Below are 24971 nucleotides of genomic sequence, written 5' to 3'. Positions count from 1 at the left end.
CTTTTAGCAGACCTACGCTGCTCTCTAGTGGTGGAAAGGACTCATTGCCCACACATTCATAAAGCTACATGTGTCTTTATTTACTCACCATATAACATCTGCAATAAAGGTTTATCTTATCTTTCTTATCTTATTTTGTGTCGTTTATTATTATATATATATTATAGCGTTTATTTCCACACCAAGAAAAATGCTAACATATGCCAATTCAGCATTCCATGACATACATTCATAGTTTGGTATGAAGGTAGTAGACTAATTAAGAATAAGTGCCGCTCATAAAGACTTGGGTCATAATTCATAAAAACAGAGGTCATGGTGGACAAACAAGTTCTCAAGTAGATTCATAGTTACACTGAAATCTGTAATAAGTTTAAAACTTATTAAAAAATAAATGTAATAAGTATAATGCAGTATGTGAATGTATTGGAACCCACAGATATACTGTATTTAGGCTTCATGGTTTGAGTTCCACTCAAACCTTTGTGTGGAGTATATAATTTAACATATTACCCATATACTTCACAAGAGCTTGTAGATCTGCTTTTTCCGCAGAATGTTTGCACATTTCCACTTCAATGCTATAAATCATTCACCACTGGAGATAGTTGTGGGACAGGTCATTGCTTACAAACTGTCCTGCAGCTTTATCAATGAGGAGGGTTCAGCATGTATTCATTTGTATTCATTTATAGCAGTGGTTCTCAAAGTGGGGTACTTCTGGGGGTTCCAGGGGGTCCCCAGCAAAAGTGAACCTTTTACACTTTGGCTATTAAAAAATAGCAGATCTACAAGCTCATGGCGCATCACTTCCTGCCACACTATGAGCTTGTAGAGCTGCTATTTAAAAAAGATATTGAACATAGTGAAAAAAAATTAACCCAGATCTTTGCTTCTGGGAATCCCTGGCACAACCTATTTCCAGATGCGGGTCCGCGGCCAAATATTTATCCATTTGGGGGTCCTTGACATGAAAACCACTGATTTATAGAGCTATTTTACAAAAGCTCTCCTCAGCCCTGCTTTCTTGGAGCAGTCTTGCTGGTGTTATAGCGCCCCCTGCAGGTCACAACAACTTTACACAGGAGTTTTTGTGTCCGGAACTGATCTTCTGTAGTGTGTTTGTTGTCAGGAGGACACAGTTAGGTGTAACACGTCGTCCCTTTGAAGAGGAGCTGCGGGAGGAAAGTGTGTTTGTTGTTAAAGTTTAAAACGTCTAAAACAACGAGGTATGTTTATTTGAGGTGTGTTTGTCTTTGTGTTCATGAGTTTTACGTTTGATGTACAAATATACATGTGTACGTTATGTTTGTGTCGGTTTGCGTGTTGTGAGAGCTCGTTTACAATTGGACGTTGGATTGAGGCTGATGTTAGAATGGTGTTAATATTTAACATCTTAGATGTTAAATAAATGTGAGTAAAGGAAGAACCAGTGAGTTGTTTAACCAGGAGGCAGTGATGGTGATGTGGAAGTAATGGTGGGATAAAGACATAGCATTAGATAGCCTAAAGACTATCGTAGATTTGTATCGATTTTGACATTTTTATATCTGAGTCTTGTGACCACCCCCCCAGTTTGACCTGGAATTTCACCAGTAAAGCCCGTATTTCTCCAAACATGTACAAATGCAAAATATAAGGTACTTTCCCGCTTGCCCCAAATGTTAACTAGGTGTTTGACGTGTTTGCGTAATGTATTAGTCCATATGTATCAATAAAGAAGTGTTTTAATCCCGTCTGTGGCTGATTCTGTCAGAAGTTCCCAATGGGTGGTAGTGACGGGGCGCATCCGGTGAAAGGCGGAATTACACTCAATGTAAACAGGAAGTAAACGATGGGAAGAAAAGGCGTTCGGCCACAGACGGTATTAAAACACTTTTTTATTGAAACATATGGACTAATACATTAAACAAACACAATGGACACCTACTTAACATTTGGGGCAAGCGCGTAAGCACATTTATATTTTGGGTTTGTACATGTTTGGAGAAATCCAGGCTTTATTGGTGATATTCCAGGGAAAACTGTGGGGGGGGGCGATCACTAAGACTCTCGTACTACGAGAGTCCTACTGACCACCCCCCCAGTTTTCCCTGGAATCTACGAGACTCGTAGCTACGAAAGTAAAAGTCAGACTCGATAAAATACACTCGATAGTCTTGATCTAAGGCTAATAAAGACACATGTAGACCAGAGTTTGATATTAGAGTAGACCCCATCACCCCATAATCAACGTCTGTTTGAATCCTTTTCCTCCTCATTCATTATTTGATCACCTGGTTAGTGCTGATGCTGCTGACATCAGTGGTTCTCAAACTTTTTCATGCCAAGGACCCCCAAAATGATATGTATTTGGCCGCGGACCCCCATCTCAAAAATGTTGTTCCAGGGACCCCCAGAAGCAAAGATTTGAGTTAAAAATGTTTGCATAAAAATATATATATTCAAAGATTTGCACACATTTTCACGATTTTTCAAAAATAGCAGATCTACAAGCTCATAGCGCAGCACTCGGTGCCGCGCTATGAGCTTGTATATCTGCTATTTTTATTGTATAAAAGGTTAAAATTATTGTGATGCTATATTGACACATTTTGCTGGGGACCCCCTGGTACCCCCTCAAGAACCCCACTTTGAGAACCAATGGCTTACATCATGGTTAGATACTACTACTACTACTACTACTGTACTACTAATACAGGCTAAATACTCCAGAAACAGAACCATGCTTATTGCCAAGTGTGTTTGCACATGAGATAGTTGTCTCGATGAGGTTGATGCATTAAAAGGAAGTTTACACAGACGATAGTATACACAGTACATATACCAAAATAATACTTGTGTAAATGAAATGATTGCACACATACATTTAATTTCATATTCAGTCCACATACATACACTTGGTGGAGGGGATTTGTGTGAAGGGGACCTCTGTACAGTAGCTATACTGTAGTTCTACTTCACCGACTGTGAGCTTGTAGATCTGCTGTTTTGTTTATATTTTGAAAAACATTTAAATTATTTTAAATTACTGGCATGCCCACAATGGGGAATGCCAGGTTGCCATCCTACTATAGATAGCAGTGTAATAGTAATACTGCTATGTACTATGTTGCAGTGATTTATATATTCTGTATACTTCTACACCACTATACTATCAATGCAGGTATGTGTATACAGCAGTGATGTATATAGTAGGCCTGTTAACATTCCTCAGAAATGATATCTGAATATTGGTCTTAAAAAATGGGCTTATATTCAAATATTATTATTATTATTATACTTTATTTTTGTTATGTTTGTTTAACAGGGACAATACAAAAAACTAGCATTTATTCCACAGCTTGGAAGCCAGGAGGGAGAAGAGTCTCTAGGGTGTGTTGCTGACATGTTATTTGATATGAGATAGTTCACACCCAAAAGGACTTTCTTTCTATCGATTATTCACCTTATGGAGACTTGAGTTGAATTCATCGATATTTATTGTATCTCCTACCGGAAACGGCAGCCTACCGGTCCGCTGTTTATTGGCTTAGGAAAGCGACAAAAACTAAAAAAAATCCATGAATTCAAGTCTCCATGGGCTGACTAATCGATAGAAAAAAAGTATTTATTTGGGTGAACTATCCCTTTAAAGCCACAATGCATAGGAAGCATAATGATGCTTAATACTAGTTGTTTCCACTCACTGAGAAACATGTCCTTGTTCCTTTTCAAGTTTGTCAAAGAAGTAACCCAGAAAAATAATCCTGATACTCAACCTGCTCTAGTGGCCAGCCGTAGAAGACAGGCTGTACTGTGAAGCTCCCAGGTACAAAATGTCTGTTAACTGAACAGTATGTTGTAGCCAGGATATTACAAAAAAGTACTTGATATGCTCAACAAACCTCCCCTGATTAAATAAAACGTCAGTAAATCAGACGGCAACATAGTGTCGTTCAAATATAAAGAGGACCCTTTTGGTCAAGAAGCTATTTCGTTGCATTTTAAATGTGGTGAGAGAGTAACTCCAATCCTGCATTCGTTCACATCTTTTTTACACATTATTACAACCTCATTTCACTAATGAATTAAATCACTGTGTTCAACAGGCAATAAAAACGGTTGTAGTTTGATCAGTGAATCATGTTCATTCCATCAAGGTTCCCTTTGTACCCTCTCAGAGTTAACCCATTAAGACCTGGAACGCATCTGTGTCACTTTTTTGATTTGAGCTAAAAATAATTATTTTATACTTTGGCTATTTTTAAAAAATCGAGATTTTTTTTGCAAATCTTTGAATATATATTGTTTTAAAGTGAACATTTTTAACTATATTCTTTGCTTCTGGGGGGTCCCTGGAACTAAATATTTTGAGGTGGGGGTCCGCGGTCAAATACATATCATTTTGAGGGTCTTTGACATGAAAAAGTTTGAGCACCACTGATATAGAAACATACGTTTTTTTTTTCAGAATACTGTTGGGATTCAGAAGACATTTGTAGAATCATGTAACAAACATGTAACAGTAATGTTGTGTGTTCTCTCTGCAGACCAGACCCACTCCACCACCACACCTCACCTCAGACATGGCTGACAACATCCTGGATGCTGCCTGCCAGAGAGAATCACCACAGGCTGCCAAGAGGATGAGACTGGACACTGACCATGTGAGTGACAGTCTTTTTTTTTTAACATGTTTTTTTCAGCTTTTGTCAGCAGAGTAGACAGAAGAAAACATCATTTCAATATCATTTTGTATTTTTTTCCCCCACATCCCCCCCCCCCCATTACTGGTTAATGTCCAAGCAGACAAACAAGATAAATAATATATTATATATTAGTAACAAATATAGATACATAAATAAATAAATAAATAGAGTTACAAATTGATAGTGACAAGTGACAACCGATATCTATAAATGTGTACCTGCAAGCACACATCCAGACATGATTAAATGTTGAGAAATAAATAAATAATAGTAATAATAATAATAAACAGGTCACCCCCCCTTCTCTCTCTTTTTTAATTTTGTTAGCCTAATTGCAGCCAGTTACAGCAGCATCTCCCTTGTAGGTGTGACAATTTTCAAGCATCATTACCAGATCAGTAACGTTACTCACAGATGAATAGTAGTTTATTTGTCTGATTATAAATGTCCCTCTGGATGTCGTTGCACTTCAGGAGGACGGCACCAGTGCACCTCTATCCTCCCTGGATGCTGAGACGTTTGTGGATCCCAACCATCCCAACAAGGTCCTAGAGGGTCTCAACAGGCTGCGTCTCAACAGAACCTTGTGTGATGTGGTTCTGTGCTGTGAGGGACAGGAGGTCCCCTGCCATCGTTATGTACTGGCCTCCTTCAGCCCTTACTTTGAGGTAAATACACACTCGGTGTTTCATGGCGCCGGAAGCGACAATTCTTTTTAATAATTATTTTTAAGGATTTTTTTAATTTAAATTATGTATTTTTTCCTCAAAGTATTAACTCTCTCAGTGCCACGCCCCGAGTTATCCCGAGTTTTTTCTGAATGCCCTCAGTGCCAGAACGAGAAATCCCGAGTTTTTACTTGATGATTTTACTTAATGTTGTTTTATAGACCGTCACGGTCTGATCTTGAATCCGAAGGGAGCAGTAAAACTGTAGCACAAACGATACGGAAATAATGGATTTAACGTCATTCCGTTCCCGTCGACTCCATGTTTGTAGTTATTTTTCTTTCGCCTGTATATCTGTTCTTTTTTTTGGGTCCATTTTTTTCTAAACTTTTATGACAACTTTAAAACTACTAAAAACACGAAAATCGCTTGGCACTGTGTGAGTACATTATGAAAATACTCTGGCAGTCAAAGAGTTAAGTCAGGTGTCTGAGATTGACAGTGTCACTCTGGCTATTGACAACCAAAACAGCAGCTCAGCTCAAGTCCTTTATGTCTGTCTATCAGTCATTGTTTTAGTGACGCAACACCACCGACCGCTTTCTTTTTCTCCCATATGAAGGGGGTCGGATTTAATATTCTGCGATGATGTACAGGCAAGCGCAAAGTTATTGATTTGGCCCGGAATATGAATACGCCGTTCTGCAAATACCAGCTTCAACTTAAGTTACTCACCGTCAATGCGTCCATGGCATGCATCTTGTTAGCCTTGGATCAAGACTATCATCGAGTCAGACTTTTACTTTCATAGATATACAAATGTCATAATCGATCAAATACATCTATGATAGTCTTGATCCATCTTTTTGAACAACAACATCTGCGTTGAAATCATTTTAGAAAAGCATAAACGTAAACACAAAACAAAACCCATTCCAGCGAGCCGACCTACGGTGCACGGTGGAGCCTAGTAGGTTACTGAAACCTTTGTGACCCATAGAAAGCTGTTATCCTAGGGAGAGCCGTTTCACACGAGACCCATAGACCCAGGAGAGCACAAGAACACGGCCCGATTCATACCCTGTCGCACAACGGTGTTGCCCACCTACAAGCTGAACACCGTTGAGTTTGTTAATTAACTGTCGCATAAAATATATATATATATATGTGTATCTATATTTTTCTTATTTTTATAAAAATCAAGCTGGTGGCCAAAAACAAGGCGTGGCGTGCCGCCACTGTTAAATTCATATAGGGGAAACACTGATACTTTTATTGACCTGCTGTTAAAGGTAGGGTAAGTGATTTGCAATTATTCAAATAATTGCAAAATGTTCTGATAGTGCTCGTTACTATAGAGTGTCCTGTCCATATAAGGAGTGATGTCTCTCCAGCTCTGTATAAAACAGAAAATGCATTTTCGTTTCAGTTTCAGTTTCATTTCCAATTTTATCCAATCAGGATAGAGAACTCAATCAGGATATAGATTAAACAAGTGAAATTGGAAGTGATGACACTAAGAAATGAGCAGGCAAAATTTGAACTGGAACACTATAAAAATGAAGCTTAAAAATTGGTACTTTCTCCTGATTGGCTGAGATTTTGACACCTACCAGAAAATGTATTTTCTGTTTATTAAAGAGCTGGAGAGACGGGGAGACTCTTGTTACTGAACAAACACTCTATAGCAATGATCAGAATATAGTGCTTTAACCTTTTAAAAAAATACTTTTTTTTTAACCCAAAAATATCACTTACCCTACCTTTAAGGAAATGCATTTTAATTCTGCCTTGGCTTTCAGGGGAACCGATCATCATGCTATTTCCATGTTATGTCCAATTACCAATTACATTAACCGTTGACACTATGTAAATAAGAAAGGCCTAAGCCATAAACACGCCCAAACCAACCATTCTGCTTTTCAACCTGCACAGGCCATGTTTACATCTGGTATGATGGAGTCCACACAGGAAAGGGTGACCATCAGTGGAGTGGAGCCTCAGATCATTGGTTTGCTGGTGAACTATGCCTACACTTCTAAGGTCTCCATCTCTACTGATAATATGCAGGTAATGTATTATCATCATAAACCTCATTCGTTGTCTCCATGTTTGTCCTACATAACCTCAGTGCTCCATAAAGCTAATTTGTTCATTTGTTCTAGGCCCTGCTAGCAGCATCAGACTTGTTTGATGTCACGCCTGTTCAAGAGGCCTGCTGTGACTACATGATGGATCACATGGATATAAATAACTGTGTAGAGTTTTACTGCTGTGCCGATGACCACTCCTGTGAAGAGTTGAAGAAACACAGCATGGATTACATACTGGAACACTTCAGTGTCATCTACCAGCAGGTCAGTGATTGAGGAATCGTATATTTCCCGAGTTAATTTAGTCTGTAGTTGGCTTTTAGCTGCTATAACATTGTTTTATTACTCAACCTCCCACCAGCACAACTGACCCAGACCTGGGTAGAAACATTCAATCAGTCACAGTGATTGGATATATATATTAATAAGCTACAGGCACATGTCCATTTCACTTAAAAAAAACATCTATCACCAGTGAGCACTTCAGAGGAGAAAATGTTACTTCAGTATGAAGTATGAGAACAGTCTTCTCCATATATGGGCTAATCTACTGTATTTTTTTTTCTATCAATAGGAAGAGTTCCTGTCTCTCTCTGTGGAAAGACTGACAGAGGTTCTCTCCAGTGACCATCTCAATGTGCCCAAGGAGGACATGGTGTTTGAGGCTGCCATGCTGTGGTTAGACAAGTGTCCTACCCGCAAGCAGAGCTTTGAAAAGGTCAGTCATTTCTTAGGCTACGTTTAGACGAGGACGATAAGAACAGAAAACGACAAAGTGCCGTACCGTCGTCACTTTTAATTTCGCATCTACACGGAGACGCTCCAGTGAGTTCTAATGCTGTAGTGTGCATGCCAGGTGGCTAGGTGGCGGTGACGTGTCTTCTTCCTATCAGCTGTTTGTTTGGATGCCATGTCCACTTATTATAAGCGACTTTAGGCTTGTTTCTAAAGTGTAGTTACTTATTTGGGCTTGTTTCCTAATGTTTAAACCAGTGGTTCTTAAACATCTTAATGTCAAATTATGTATTTGACCACAAACCCCCCCCCCCTTCTGAAAATATGTTGTGTCAGGGACCCCCATACAAGATTTGTGTTGTTAATATTGTTAACATGTTTAAAAAATGTTCGAGATCGACATCTTTTTATTTTCTCAAGATTATTTTTTCTTCTTTTTTGAAAATAGCAGATCTACAAGCTCACACCGCGTTGCATCGCAACGCGTTGTGAGCTTGTAGATCTGCTATTTTCAAATAGCCGTAGCCAAGTCGCTTCTTTTGAGTTTTCATAAACGTGGTTGCTTATTTCTCTCGCAGAATCTGGCAACACTGGTTAACACTGTTTTTGCCATAGAGTTAAAAATAAGGTTATTGCACGTTTACACGGAGACGCGAGGCGCAGCGTTTTCAAAGTTCTCCACCCTGGAAGGAGGTTTCACTTTATTGCGTTTTCAACCCCTGAAAAACGGACGGCACATCTGATACTTTATTTTGCCGTTTTCTGTAGAGACGGTCCTCGTGTAAACGGCACCTTAGTCTCACCTTACCAGACGATCAGAGGTCTCTGCCTATCAATATGTCAGGGGTCATCTAAATGCAAGGTAGATGGTAGAGTCACTTTCCAATACATGCTTGGCATCTACTGTAAATATGGTACTGGCTGGTAATATGCATAATTATTATATAATGTTGTTCCAGTTGGACTAGTAAATACTTGGTGTTCTATGCATTCTTTAAGGTGCTACAGCACATCCGTCTGCCTCTCGTCAGTCCCTCTTACCTCCTCACTGTGGTTGAGCCTCTGAGCCAGAGGTTCATCTCTGAAGCCAAGGAGCGTCCCTACTGTAACACAGCACACCCACGCAGGACCACAGGTACCCTGCTGAACACATGCATGCATGTTGCACCTGATGATGCTGGAAAAGGTTTATCTGCCAATAATAAATATGACTGTGGTTTGATATTCAGGCTTCATAATGGTTATTGTCTTTGCCAGGCTGAAGGCATGGTGGAGACTATAACCGGACTGTCTGTCCTCCGTCCGTCCGTCTGCGAGCAGCTAATGTCTGACACCGTTGGCCTGATCGCAGCGAAACTGTGCATGCACACTCCCTGGATGCCAGAGCAGAATTTTTGCCCCGAAATTTTCAGATTGGCCTTTTGTAGCGCCACCAAGAGGCAAATCTTTGGCAAACCTTTTATTTATATTACTCTTACAGATTTTGTCCAAACATCACGCAAATCGGTACACATGATCTCTATAGTAATTAAACCAAACAGATTTTTCATATTCCATCCTGATTGGCTCCGAGTGGTCCGTTTCGAACAAAATGCCTCAAATCATGAACACAGTGTGCGATTGCTGTGAAACTTTGCATGATCAGTGCCACTAGGCCATGGAAGAAATGCCACTTCAGAATGTTCAAATCAGCCTCATGGTGGCGCTATAACATGCTATGCATTTTTACCTATAACTGGACCGATCTGTTTAAAACTTTGTACGCAAACTCCCTACAGGCCAAGAAAAAACCTCTGCCCTGCACATCCAGCCACTTCTGTAAAAAAAAATAATAATATTACTCCTTCGGATTTTTCCAAACATCTCACAAATCGATACACAGTATCTCTATAGTCATGTGATCAGGAAGGAATTTTCATATTCCTTCCTGATTGGCTAACATTGACTTCCAAAGTTTGAAGGATTGGTCCTATTTGAACAAAATGTCTCAAATCATGAACGCAGCGTGCAATTTAAGTGACATTTCGCATGCACATTCCCACTAGGCCGAGAAAGAAATGCCACCCTTTTCACATTGGCCTGTTATAGTGCCACCAACAGGACGATTTTTGCTAAACCTTTTTTATAAAAAAAAATGTTAACCTCCCCAAAAAAATCCTTCCCCTTTTAAAAAAATGTCACCCCCTAAAAAATTTTTTTTTATAGCCTCCTCTTTTTTTCTGCCAACATATGATTTTTTTCCCCCATACCACAAAACATAAACCTTTTAAAAATAAAGTCACCCTTTAAAAATGTTTACCTACCCTTAAAACAATCTACCTAGTAATGTCCCTTCAGGGGCTCCGTAGAAAGCTCTATCCCAGAAGGTTCTAATCTCCATGGGGAGTAGTAGGGGGTACTAACCACCAAAAATGGCCAAATCGTTACGCGGTGGATAAAAGCATGAAATTTGATACAGATGTCCCTTGGGTCATCCTAAAACATCCTAGAAGGGGTGCCCAAAAAAATCTTAAACAGGAAGTGAGTTATGGACAAAATTCAAAATGGCCACCTAAACTGTTGACCGTTGACTCAAAAGACACCAAAAGAATCTCCAAAAAGCATAACATTTGGCACATATGTCCCTTGGGTCATCCTAAGACATCCTAGAAGGGGTGCCCAAAGGAATCTGAAACAGGAAGTGAGTTATTGACTAAATTGAAAATGGCCGCCTAGTGTTGTCGATTGACTCAAAAGACAACTAAAGAATCTCATAAAAGCATACAATTTGGCACACATGTCCTTTTGGTCATCCTAAGACATCCTAGAAGGGGTGCCCAAAAAATTCTTAAGCAGGAACTGAGTTATTGACAAAATTGAAAATGGCCGCCTACAGTGTTATCTATTGACTCAAAAGACAACTAAAGAATCTCATAAAAGCATACAATTTGGCATACATGTCCCTTGGGTCATCCTAAGACATCCTAGAAGGGGTGCCTGAAATTATCTGAAACAGGAAGTGAGTTATTGACTAAATTGAAAATGGCCGTGTACAGTGTTGACAGATGATGCAAAAGACACTCATAAAAAATAATCTCATAAAAGCATGAAATTTGGTACAAATGTCCCTTGGGTGATCTGAATGCATCCTAAGGGGTGCCAAAAAAAAGTTTTAATAGTCTCTAAATGGAAAACACTCCTCCCACACGGGCTGCACTGCTACAATATTCAAATCGAGCAGCCAATCTGGCATTTGGTCCAGAAGCCTGAAAGCTATGCAATCTCTACCATCTCCTGACAAATATGGATGGATTAAAGTCGCTGATTCGTGGACACCTTTATGGACACTCTTGCCAGAGGCTGCTTAAGTTTGTAGAGAACTCAAGTGTGGCTGCAAAGCTGAGCCCTTCTGTTCGAGAAAGTGTAGATGCCGGGATGCTGGGTTACCTTGCAGAGCATTATGCCAATGTGCTGGTAATTGCAAAATGGCACACATGAATACATGTAGTTACTAAACACTAATCACAAAAAAACAGTAATGATCAAGAAGAAAATACATGAGAAGATAGAGTGTAAAACAAGCAAGAAGATGTAGAGTGCAAAATAAATAAGATGCAGAGAGTAAAATAAGAATATGCAGAGTAAGATAAGATGCAGAGTAAAATAAATAAGAATATGCAGAGGTAGATAAATAAAGAAGATTCAAAGAGTACAATAAAAAGATATGCAGAAAGTAAAATAAATAAGTGATGTAGAAATGAAAACAGAAGGTAGACTACAAAATACGGCAGGTTATGCACTGCATAACCTGTCGTATTGAGTCTGCATAATATGCAGACTGCCATGGTCAACTGTTTAAACAGCCATTTAGAATTTCTTCAACATGGTCCCTTCCTAAAAAGTTTAATAAACAAGCAAACAAACAAATAAATAACCCCTTCTAGGATATATTAAGAAGCACTCAATGTACGTACCAAATTATACACTTTTATGACGTCCCTTTATGTTTTCTTTTGTGTCAACTGCTTTAGGCAGTCACTTCCTGTTTAAAACCTTTTTGGGCACCCCTTGTAGGATGCGTTCAGATCACCCAAGGGACATTTGTACCACATTTCATGCTTTTATGAGATTCTTTAGGTATCTTGCATCATCTTTCAACACTGTAGGCGGCCATTTTCAATTTAGTCAACAAGTAAGACGCGCGAACGCGGGAAGCGAACGCAATTTGTTTTTTAAAAAAAGTTTAAAAAAAGTAACCAATGAAAAAATAAAAATAAAATACAAAAAAAATCTGCGTTAAAAGGAGCATCTTAGAAAAATACAAATTCACAAAAAAAAAACTTTGAATGTTTTTGAACAATTCAACAAAGTGTTTGAAGTGCCTGTTTCACCCACTTCCGGGGGGCGGAGCCAAAATCCGAGGTCGAAGTATTTGTTCGTAGACCCCCACTTAGGGGGGGTAGAAAAAGTTTGGGAGCAATTCGGGCACTTTTCATTTAACATGGGGTTTCAATGGGGAGTTTTTAGGAGCCTTCTCCGGGGCGTGGCTTCCGGGGGAAGGGGCGGGCTTAAACGCAACCTTGACAGGTGTGTTCAGTTTTCAAAGACCTTTCATTTGATGTATGGTACGTCTAAATTGGACATTTACTTATGTCAGAGGAGCTGCACACAGGCAGTGCACACAGAGACACAGAGAGAGAGACAGAGAGAGACACAACCCGAGCACGGTTTCATAGTAAGCTCCACTTGCGCGGAGGCGCGCCTTTGGCGCGCCTCCTTCCGCTGCGTTCGCAATAACTCACTTCCTCTTTCAGATTATTTTGGGCACCCCTTCTAGGACGTGTTAGGATGACCCATGGGACATATGTGCCAAATTGTATGCTTTTTGGAGATTCTATAGGCTTTTTGAGTCAATTGCCAACACTGTAGGCGGCCATTTTCAATTTAGTCAATAACTCACTTCCTGTTGAAGACTTTTTTGGGCACCCCTTCTAGGATGTCTTAGGATGACCCAAGGGACATGTGTGACACATTTTATACTTTTTGGAGATTCTTTAGTTGTCTTTTGAGTCAATCAACAACACTAGGCGGCCATTTTCAATTTGGTCAATAACTCACTTCCTGTTTCAGATTTTTTGGGGCACCCCTTCTAGGATGTCTTAGGATGACCCAAGGGACATGTGTGCCACATTTTATGATTTTTGGAGATTATTTTGGTGTCTTTTGAGTCAACGGTCAACGGTTTAGGTGGCCATTTTTCAATTTCAATTTTGTCCATAACTCACTTCCTGTTTAAGATTTTTTTGGGCACCCCTTCTAGGATGTTTTAGGATGACCCAAGGGACATCTGTATCAAATTTCATGCTTTTATCCACCGCGTAACGATTTTTCACTTAGTGCCCCCTACTAGAGAGAGTTCCACAGGGTTGGGGCTGCCACACTGAAAGCTCTTTAATCTGCTCTGTCTGACCTGCTCCTTCTCCTCTGTTTGTTGAAGTGATCGTGACGTTGCTACATAAATATTCGGGCAGGTACAGCTTGGACAAAGTTGAGAGCTTTGATCCCCTGACCAATCAGTGGAAGACTCTTGGACGACTGCCCATGACAGTAAGCGGGTATGCTGTGGTTGCATCAGGTGAGGATTACCATCAGAGTCAATCAATTTAAGACCTGTAATGGATCCTTACTGTTTTACCTCTGAATAGACTGATCACTAAGCCCCACCCAACAATAGCGTTTGTTCAATGCTAGCTTAGCAACCATCATGTTGGACAAGCTGCCATTCATAGAAATCAATGTAATCTTGCACACACATACAAGATAATTACTCGAATCTATCATTATTATTATAATATTGGCAGATCAACACCCTAATTTATTGATAGATATAAAGATAGATAGACATAGACAGAAGTTCTCATAATTGGTTCTAGTGAGCAAAGAGAATCAATAATAAGTCAACTCTGTAACCTGACTGCAGAAAGTAACACTAAGTAAAGTAAAGTAATGAACCTGGGGGTTATTAATGATTCTGAATTGAATTTTAATACACACATTAATCACGTTACCAAGATTGCCGTCGTTGGACGATGCAAAAACGTTGATCCACACTTTTGTTTTCTCTCTGCTTGATTACTGCAATGCACTTTTATCTGACCTCCCAAAGAAAACAATTGACAGATTGCAACTTGTTCAAAATGCGGCAGCCAGTGTTTTAACTAAAACTAAGATGAGGGAACATATTACTCCAGTTTTAGCTTCACTACACTGGCTCCCGGTTGTTTTTTAGGATTGATTTAAAACCAGTGTGAAGTGAGTGGTGCCTTTGTGTTGCACTCCTGTTTGTGTTGAATTAGTGTAACTGGTTGCATCTTTGTGTTGCAATCAGCTGCAGCTGTTGAGGCCGTGCTCAAATGGACGGACAGACCCACACACACGGTCAAGTGTAGGAGTGGCTGGCACCACTCAAATATATTACTTGTTTATAAAGCTCTCAATGGTCTGGCACCTTCCTACCTTTATGACTGCCTGCCTAGATATGTTCCAAACCGACCCCTCGGGTCTTCTAGTGCTGACCTGCTCGAAGTGCCTACAATGACTGATAAAAAACACGGTGAAGCAGCATTCTGCTTCTACGGGCCGACGGCTTGGAATTAACTCCAATTAAGACTGGCAGCCTCTGTGGATAGCTTTAAAGCACAACTCAAGACCTATTTCTTCACTCTAAAGCAGGGGTCTTCAACCTTTTCAGGCCAGGGACCCCCAAACTGATGGGTAGATGGAGCAGGGACCCCCTACCTCGCAGGGTAGGGGGGGCTACCACATATATTGTATGTATACAATTGTGTTTTATATTGCCTGCTCCTACGCACCTGCCCCAGTAGGTGTGCAAATAAAAAATCTCTACAAAATATGTATAAACATACCATGTTATTGTGCATTGTGCCTCCATTTATCTGTTTGCTATGGATTCATGTTATGTTTAAAGACAATTTGACATTTTGGGGGGAAAAATAAAACATTTTATTTATTTTTTTTCAAACAAAAATATTGTTTAATCAAACAACAATTTCGCGGACCCCCTGCAGTACCTCCGCGGACCCCCTAGGGGTCGCGGACCCCCTGTTGAAGACCTCTGCTCTAAAGGCCTTTGAGGACAGGGTGCGATTTTTCGCACGAAAAAAACGGACAATATCACTTTTTTAAATGAACACATGGTTCTCTATGACCTCATGCACACCGGCTCCGAATTTGCCGTGCGGCAAGTGGCTGCGGTGGTGCTTTTTTTTTTCAATCGAACCCAGTTCGATTTGTGCGTCTTTTCGCATGCGGTAAAAACTGATTGACTAATCACACCCTGTCTGCAAAGGCCTTTAGTTGATTTTTAAATCTCTGTGTTATTGAAGTCCTCACTGTTTCGACTGATTCATTGCCTTTTTATATTTGTTTATGTTTTATGCTTTTGCTTTTCTTTTTTGCTTTATTGTTAAATTGTTTTTACCTTTTCTGTAAAGCACTTGTGCTTTATTCTGGCTCTGTAAAGCACTTTGAGTGCTACACAAATAAAGTGTATTATATAGCCCACCTGGCAGCGTAATTCACAACACACTGGTACTGTTTTGGTGAATTCCTTGGCTTTATAAGTAAACCATCACAATAAGATGGAAGATATGTGAAGAAATGTAAAGTTGTGTATACATTAGGCCTGTCCCCGACTAAGGATTTGTTTAGTCGAATCTAATTGGCGACTAATTGCCAATAGTCGACTGGCAGTCGACTAAAAAAAAAAAAAAAAAAAACGTATTTCTTTTTTAGGGCCAAAATATTTTTCTTTTCAAAGGGCCAAGTCTACACAGTTTGTTTTGTGTCTCCAGCAGAGTTTCTAGTGTCTCTCTCTTTGGAAGAGGTTGCACATGAACTCTGCAGCCGCACTGAGGCGCTCCAACACAAACAATACCAATACAAAGACGAGGAATAAGAAGAATAAAGTGGAAGTTACGTGTGGTTGCTGGTGTAGACTTGGCCAAAAAACAATTAAAAAAAATTTGTCATTTTTTTTTATTTTTATTTTTTCGACTAGAGTTGACTAAGAGACACGCAGTTGACTCGGACCCCCCGCGACTAACCAGTCGACTAGTCGACTTAGTCGAGGTCAGGCCTAGTATACATATTCTCATTTATTTTAACTTGTTTTAATTCTGCTCTTCTTCCACCATAGGTTCCACTCTGTATTTGGCCGGAGGCTATGTCGATAATGATGATGATTATCTTTGCGGAGAGATGTGGCGCTATGATGTTCACCATGACTCATGGTTGAAGATGGCTCCCAAGAAAAAGCCATGCTATGACTTGAGTAAGATTGTCAAACTATTAGGGCTGTGAATCGTCTGCTATCTCACAAATCGATTCGATTCCGATTCTTGGGGTCACGATTCCGATTTTTATCGATTTTTGATTCAAAAGCGTTTTTTTCCGATTCAAAACGATTCTCGATTCAAAACGATTCTTGATTCAAAACATAGGATTTCAGGATCTACTCCAATCTGCTGGCATGAGAACAGAGTACATTTATGTAGCTTTTATAATTGTAAAGGTTTATCAACTGATAATATTTTTTTTTTTTTTTTTTTTTTGAAAATTGATTTTTTGAAAATGAGAATCGATTCTGAATCGTCCAACAGTAGAATCGCGATTCGTATTCGAATCGATTTTTTCCGACACCCCTACAAACTATCACATTCAAATTTACCACATTAACCCTGGTGGCCGTATTTTGGTCAGGTCACCATAGGCAACTTTAAAAAAAAAGATTTTAATTGTTTTCTTTCAAATAATAGCAAATCTACAAGCTCACTACTGTACGTGTCACATCAGCTAGTAGATGGTCTGTTTCCAAATAGCCACATTTGTAAACCAAATGTACGCATTTCAGAATATAATTCTAGACCATATCAGTTGCTATATATCAAATTATATGGAAATGTATTAAAATGAGCAGGTTCTGAAAAGGCGTCTGTACAGGTAGCAAAATGTATCTGTTCCAACTGCAGAATAATGACATCACAACTAGATCCAGTTGCAAATTGTACATACTGCTGTGTTAGTGGAGTGGTGCGGTCAAGCAGCAGTAAGGTAATGCTACTTCCACTCCTGACATCCCAGACTTTAGTATGGGAAATGTTGGAGACAGGGTGGATTTAGCTCTTCAAACATGACTTATAGAATATATGTATGTAATGTATATGTATTGTTTACGAGAATGTCAAATTATAACATGGATCATAGATACTGTTTTTTCATATAATCAAATTTTCAGCATTTAAAATGAGCTGTTGCCCTGTCTTTGTTTTGGAATAACCGCTAAGTGTTTTTCCCTTGGTTACCCAATGAGATGCTGCATAGTGCATTATGGCTAAGGTCAGAGGCGCTTTATGGGGCAGTTTATGATTTCGCCAATGGGAGCTCAAGTTCAAGTTGTGCAATTTGATTATTGGCGAGGAATTAATAATCAGACTTTAAAGATTACAGAGGGAGAGTATTAACTCATTCACTGCCAGAGCTTTTCAGAATAGTCTGCAGCCAGTGGTGCCAGCGTTTTTGAGAAATATTACTAACCTTTCAAGAGACACAGAATATTTAGCTCCAGGACGATCAACACACCGAGTGTCGCAAAAGACAGTGGAGTGTCTGCTTCCATCTGGAAAAAAAGCGTGTCACCCTCCGTTCTTTATTTGTTGGCTGTTGAATATAGCTTGTTCCCGCCAAAGAAACAAAGCAAAATGTATTTTTCCAAATCCTTTAACATTAGATCGGACAGGGCTGGGTTTGTTGTGATCACGTTATTTCCAGGTATACCTTTTCTCCGGAAGTCATAGGACCATCTAGCGTAAACACTGAAAACAGTGTTGACATGTTACACCGTGTAACATGTCAAACGTGTGTAACTTACACGTCATTGGCACTGTGGGCTTTGGAAAAAAGTGACGTGTTACACGTCATTGGCACTGAATGACTGCACAGGATGTCATGCATCCTGTGCAGCGTGCACGTTACAAAGCATTTTAACTGTCCGACTGCCGCATTTCTAGTGGGTGCTCGCTGTCTCCCGTGGGTGCTTGAGCTCCTGAGCACCCATCGGATAGGCACCTATGGCCAAGGTCATCACTTCATCAGTTACATTTTTTTTTCTCTGCTCAACCCCACATGTTACATAGGTCTGGTGATGCTGGATGGATATGTGTTTGCAGTGGGGGACTGCAGGGCTGATAACTCGAGGGACTTCTCGATGGAACGCTACGACCCCAACACGGACACCTGGCAGCTCATGGACTCTGTCGGTGTGACAGCGCATTACGATAATAACTGCTGTGATGTGGTCGCACTAGATGGACAGCTCTATTTTATTGGTATGGAACAGATTTATGCACCTGCTGGTTCAGCCTGCTGGGCTTCATGAGGTTGTGTTTTTCATGTCAGAATCAGGTTTATTGTCACATCACAGGTTTACAAGGTAAAAAAGTAAGTGAAATTCGTTTTTGTACATCGTTCCCATCGCAACGTTATTTCCATAGAAAGAAGAGGGGGGCGGAAGAAGAGGGGTGGGGGGGGGGCAAGTGGGAAGGAGATCAAACAAGTGAACAACAAAAGGCCAAACAAGTTATCTACATATTTACAAAAGTACCTGAGATTTCTTTTTAAGTTAAATGACTAAGGTGCCTGAGCATAGCAGCAATGTATGTTTACTGTGCATGATATAGTGTATGTCAAGCATAATGGTTCACTGAAAATGTACTACAAATCCTTTGGTATTATTATGTATTCATGCTTCTCCTGTTGACGGTGAATAATGTTTTGACATGTGTGTCCTCCTGGACTCTAGGTGGTGATCCAAATGTCTTCAGTCCAAAACGGCCCCAGGTGGCCAAGTACAACCCTAAAACATCTGAGTGGACAGAAGTCGCTCCTATGCAGATTCCATGTAATGAATCAGCTGCTTGTGTTCTGAATGGAAAGATCTATGTTACAGGTATCTTACCTCTTCTAAGTCAGTGGTGGAAGAAGTACTCTTTTTTTATTTTTAGTAAGAATAACAACACCAGAATATAGAAATACTTTTTTTACTCAAGAGAAAAAATATAGGCAGAAAATTAAAATGTGCTTGCAATACCAAATGGCTAACGGCCCTTTTCACAGTTTCAGAGTTGTATTGTTGAATTGTAATAAGTAATGCATTAATGTATTGATCACTTTAATGTTAGATCTGGTTCAGGTGGAGTAGCTGTATGGCTTAACCTATAATAATAATCATCATTTATCAGTTAATGCATGTTTAGTATAAATAATCAAAATTAGCAAAGTAAGTAGGCCTAAACGGTCAAATCACTGTACACCATCACTGTATTTTGTATGATAACGTTGGCAGTTTGTAGACATTAGCAACATTGTATTTTATTTATTTATAAGTCCTTGTGTGTTAAGCTTCCTTTGTACCTATCCTCGCTTTTAGAACCAAAGGTTACTGGACATTCAACACGTTCACAAACACACATTAGATATACCAGTCCACGTAAGAGCTGTGAACAAGGAAAGACTGCTTTCATTTATTATGCTCCACACAAATGGAACAAACTTCAGGACTCTCTGAAACTGGTGCGGTTGGTCTCAATAGAGACATTTAGGGTTCTTCTTGAGGACACACTACACAGTGAACTGCACCTGTTTCATGTAACACTATTCTTATTTGCATCTGTGACATTGTAATTTGATTCAAATGTTTGTTATTGTTTTTCATTATGTATGTGTTCTATATGATGTTATCAGGGCATCCTTGAAAAAGAGAGCTTGCTCTCAATGGGCTTCCCTGAATAAATAAAGGAAAGGGAAAGAAATAATTGCAAAAAGAAATACAATAAAGTATTTGCCTCTGACTTGTAGTCAGTCCCCCCAGGAATCCGCGATTCCGCGATCGCAGAAATTACCGCAGATTAGAAGGCAATCCGTGGATTTTGAAGCCGTCCGGATTACAAGGCATAGTGCAGAAAACAAGAAAAATCTCTGTAAAACACAGCCGTATGGAGAAGTATTCTCTCTCTGTCTCAGGGCAGTGCGAGCTGCTGCTAAACCCCCCCCCCCTCCTCCCCCTCCTCTCACACACACAGGCACGGAGAGAAAGAGAGAAAGAGAGAGTGAGAGTGAGAGTGCTGCAACTACAGCCCAACTTCGAAGCAAGTTAACGATGGCTCGTTGACCCCAATTTGACCACTAGGCAATCAACACTGAACAGCACTAATTAATGGCAGCTGTGATTCTTGTGTCTGTCCGTGCAGCCTAGATATCAAGTAATTCCCTGTAGAGGGACCCTCCCCCTCATGTTCAACTTCAAGTGTGACTTCTAAGTTCTACTTCTCCTCAAAAGGACAACTTTATTATTTACCATCCTGAATGACAAGCCTATTATTTATTTTTGCATTTGGCTATGTGCAATAACTGCAAGCCAATGTTCAGTATTTGTCTTAATTTCTTTAATTCATTTTTCTTTAGTCGCCAAAAATTCAACTGTAAGCCAGTGTTTTGAGACATATTGTCTTGTATTTCTACAAAATAAATGGTAAAAATGCATTCTACATGCATAAATACAAAAATAATAAAATTAAAAATGATTGGATCGGTGATTGCTATCGGCCTGATCGGACCACCTATTTATAACCAGTAACATTGACTCAATTACTATGTTCCACGGTATTTTAGTGTTTTAGGATGGTATAAAAATTAATTGTATCCATTTCATTATGGAATTTACTTGATTATTAGAACTTAATCTATTTTTGCTTGATAACTGGTAATTTCAGGTTGTTTTTTAATGCCAGCGGAATATTAATGATAAGCCGCGGAATTAAGAATTGCTCTCCGGAATCAAGACTTGCAAGACTTGACGCGCTTTCCTGGGGGGACTATGTAGTGGTGTAGAAGTTACAAGTATTAAAAAAGACAAGAAAAAAGAAACATTCAGGTAAATTAAAAGTACAGTACTTGAGTAAATGTATTCAGTTACTTTCCACCACTGATCTTAGTTCCCTAATAGACTCACCTAAACTCTACTGTAGTTTGAGCATATTATAAAACACACTAAGGGCAGGTACACACTGTAGGACTTTTAAAGTGTCGGGATTCATCTGATCGTTGAACATTACACACTGCAGGAGTTTATTTCTTGAAATCGGCTGTCATATATCGTTGTGGTTTTCACACTATAGCTTGACCAGGGATTACACACTGTAGGATAGTTCACTAGGAAAGTCATTTTAATCGACGTCTCCCGTGATGCGTCTCTCTCTTTCTCTCTCTCTCTCGTCAAGTAGGCTACGCAGCACTAGCGTTGCCATGTCCGCTTATTATAAGCGACTTTGGGCTTGTTTTTTCTGTAAAGTTGCTTGACAGTTTAGTTGCTTATTTGGCCTTGTGTCCTAATGATGTTGGAACCAGTTGTTTTCAAACATTTTCATGGCAAGGACCCCCAAATTAATATTTGTCTGCAGACCTCCCCCCTTCTGAAAATATGTTGTGCCACAGACCCCCATACAAGATCTGTGTGGATTTGGAAAATATTCCACAATTTCCATCTTTTTTTCTCCAATATGTTCTTCTTTGAAAATAGCCTATATACAACGTGAGCTTGTAGATCGTCTATTTTCAATAATCCAATGTATTTGTATTTAGGTTAAAAGTGCTAATGTGGCTTGTCGCTTTTGTTGGGCTTGTTTTCATAGATCTGGTTGCTTATTTCTCTCTATATATATATATATAAATATTGTGGGGGAGGGGTCGGTCTGTTTGTTGCTGTTTGGTCAGGTAGCCACGGTGGCTGCTGTAATGTGATCTCATTGGCTGTGGCTCTGATCTCCTCGCAGACCCCTTTCATACTGTATGATACTGTGAGATGTCTAGTCGGCGACATAGCCGAATAACTAACCTGGTAGTTATTTGAAAAGCCGTCGCAGAGCGCGATGATATCGGCCAGATCGTCTCGCAGAGCCTTTCACACACAGCGAGCATTATCTCGCCGATCAAAGGCCGATCGGGAGGTTTTGTCGGCGAGCGCCAAAAAAGGTTGCCGACAGCATAATCGGACCAAATATCCTGCAGTGTGTACCTGCCTTAACAGTCACTATCCTGTTAATTCTTGTTTGCCTATAGGTGGTCTGTATGGTGATAAAAAGACAATGGAAAATAGGATGGAGTGCTACAACCCCGAGACCAACCAGTGGACCATGTGTGCCCCCATGCAAGTGGAACGCTACTCGCCTAGCATGGCTGTGGTGGATGGATTGATCTACGTACTAGGAGGGCGGAGCCATTCTATACCATTCAATAGGTATGACACTACTGCTCCATTAATGTCTGGGAAAAGATGTCGTCTTGTCCACACCAGACATTTCTCTCACGGCTGTTTGTTTGTGTCTCTTCATGTAGTTCTGCCCTTAACATCGAGTGCTACTGTGAAGAGACGGACACGTGGGAAACTGTGGGGCAGGTCCCTGAAACTTACTCCGGTGTCAAATGTGTCTCTCTCAAGCTGAGGAGGGATCATGGTCATCCCATTAGGCATATGTGATTCTGATGTTGACTAGGGTTGGCGTCCGTAACCGGAGGAACTGTATCCAACATTAAGGAACCTGAATCGGTTCCATCACATTTGGAACCGGTTTGTCACTCTGTCAGAAGCTGGTATGTGGACTTCATGTGTGCTATACAATTACAATACTAGTGGTTCTAAAACGTTTTAATTTCAAGGACAACCATAACTCTTGAGTTACAGACCTGTAAGGGCCCATTCAGCCCTGACTGAAATAAAAAAAAATCAATGTAATTTTGGCTTTCATTAACACATTGACCGCCAGAGGTTAATCTCATAATGTACTCACCAGTGCCAACGTTTTATTGTTGTTTTTATTTTTTTTCACGTCGCCATAGACCTCGTTAAAATCCTTAGGATTGAGCTGTGCACTGTTTGTAAACATCGCGGAGATCTCCCTGCGTGTACCAGTCCAAACCACGTGTCAAACGGAGCCGCCATGTTGTAGTTAGAACGGTTTATGTTAAACAGTGATCAGCGAGGAGAAAAACTACAATCGAAGAAAATGGCGTTTCAGTGTGCGCTTTAGAATGGAGGCCTACGGGATCTGCAAAACGTGATCCGGAATAATTCCATTTCCGGTGGTGTTACGTTGAAATGTGCCGTACTAGAAAATTGAATAACGTTTTTTTTTCGAAAAAAATGAAAAAGCACCACAGCCCGTAGGCTACGGGATCGGCGCTGTACAGTTGGATTTATCGGCCCGTAGGCTACGGGCCCGGCGGTGAGAGTGTTAAAATGTTTGATAAATATAGGAATTGTCAAAGGGGAACAGTTATGGAATCGGACCGTTAAGAGGGAATCCTTAACAAACCAGAATCGTTAAAATCCTAAAGGGTCCCATCCTAAAGGTGACAGAATATTGATGGATATATAATACGATTAGATTAGATTGATATAATGTAAACAATGATGATTAAGAAGCTTCCTGCTTAGACATCACAGAGAAGAGACACACTGGCCCTCATTTATCAACGCAGCTTATAAACCGGCTTATATTTTTCCATATATTCGGCCGTACACCAACGTCGAAGTCACATTTATCAACGAATCCTACACAGCTGATCCGAGCCTACATTTGGTCCCAGGCTTGATAAATGTCACGGCTGGAACCTAGCGTCATTTAAATAACACGCCCTTAAATATTCTCAAAACGCCCCGATTTTACGACATGAAGAAGGACCAGAATACGACCAAAGACATCAAAAGCCAATGAGAAAGAGTTTCCCCCGCCTGCCTCGCCACACACGCACACGCACACGCCCCCCTGTCTGTCTCTCTCTCTCTCACACACACACACACACACACACACACACACGCCCGCCCAGCTGTGTTTTTCATGTATTGTAATCCCTACCGTAGCGGTACAATCTTTGTCACGTAGGCTTGTAGCCTACATGAATGACATATTATGATACCAATCACATCGCCATGAATGGAATACGTTTGTATATTAATTTATTTAACCCATACCGAGCAGTGCACAAGCAGTCATGTAGGATATTCCCCGTGAGACGGCAGTGGTTTCGGTCCGTCCCGTTAATAAGAGATTGGAGCGTCGGGTTTATATCCTTAACCCAGTCAGGTTGTAGTCTTCAAAACTCTCTATGACATAACTTCATAACATAGGACAAGCTACTGTAAGTTTGTACACCTCACTGTCCATGAAAAGATCGTCGGCAGTCCCGACCGCGGGACTCCCGAGTCCCGACGCAAAAGCGCTCGTATATTTTGAAAATAGCAGATCTACAAGCTCACAACGTGTCGCGATGCGACCCGTTTTTGAGCTTGCAGATCTGCTATTTTAAAATAGCCAATGCAACTGAATGACTGTTAAAGCAGTTTGTTTAAAGGAGAATTCCGGACATTTTAAGTGTTATCTTTGATGTGTCGTTACTCACCTACCGACGTAAACAGTGGCATTGTTTATTTCCAGATATTCCCCTGTCGTCATATTTTCCAACCTCCTCCGTTGTCATAATGGGAGCGCGTGTCATAGGGAAATTCGTCTATTATAACCGATGCAAAGTTATTTTTTTCTCTACTACTACTCATTGTGGAGTCTGATGATAGTCAAACATGCAGTGAAAGTTCCTGAGAGGCTACCACTAATGACGAACGAGCTAACGCTAGTTGCTTGTTTCTCAACATGGCAACACCAAGTTGCCAGGTT

At 40.2% G+C, this 24971-nt stretch overlaps 2 protein-coding genes across 2 annotated transcripts in view; both read left to right on the top strand.

Annotated features, from left to right (window-relative positions):
• LOC308104262 (kelch-like protein 38) overlaps window positions 1-24971 on the top strand; it is a 116100-nt gene that overhangs the window by 47469 nt on the left and 43660 nt on the right. The gene's annotated exons all lie outside the window — the stretch shown is intronic.
• LOC308104369 (kelch-like protein 23) lies at window positions 1153-22978 on the top strand. The gene is made up of 14 exons (XM_080454781.1): window positions 1153-1229; window positions 3719-3811; window positions 4533-4649; window positions 5165-5359; window positions 7295-7429; window positions 7525-7716; window positions 8027-8170; window positions 9187-9322; window positions 13664-13801; window positions 16385-16519; window positions 18381-18572; window positions 19046-19192; window positions 22360-22537; window positions 22636-22978. Exons 3-14 carry the CDS (start codon window positions 4569-4571, stop codon window positions 22775-22777), a joined length of 1815 nt encoding a protein of 604 aa, XP_080310907.1. The 5' UTR covers window positions 1153-1229; window positions 3719-3811; window positions 4533-4568; the 3' UTR covers window positions 22778-22978.

Source organism: Gymnoscopelus braueri (assembly GCF_963280865.1).
Source record: "Gymnoscopelus braueri genome assembly, chromosome: 17".
Lineage (NCBI taxonomy): Eukaryota > Metazoa > Chordata > Actinopteri > Myctophiformes > Myctophidae > Gymnoscopelus > Gymnoscopelus braueri.
Note: the sequence above shows the minus strand (reverse complement) of the source record. Positions and strands in the feature narration are given on the sequence as shown.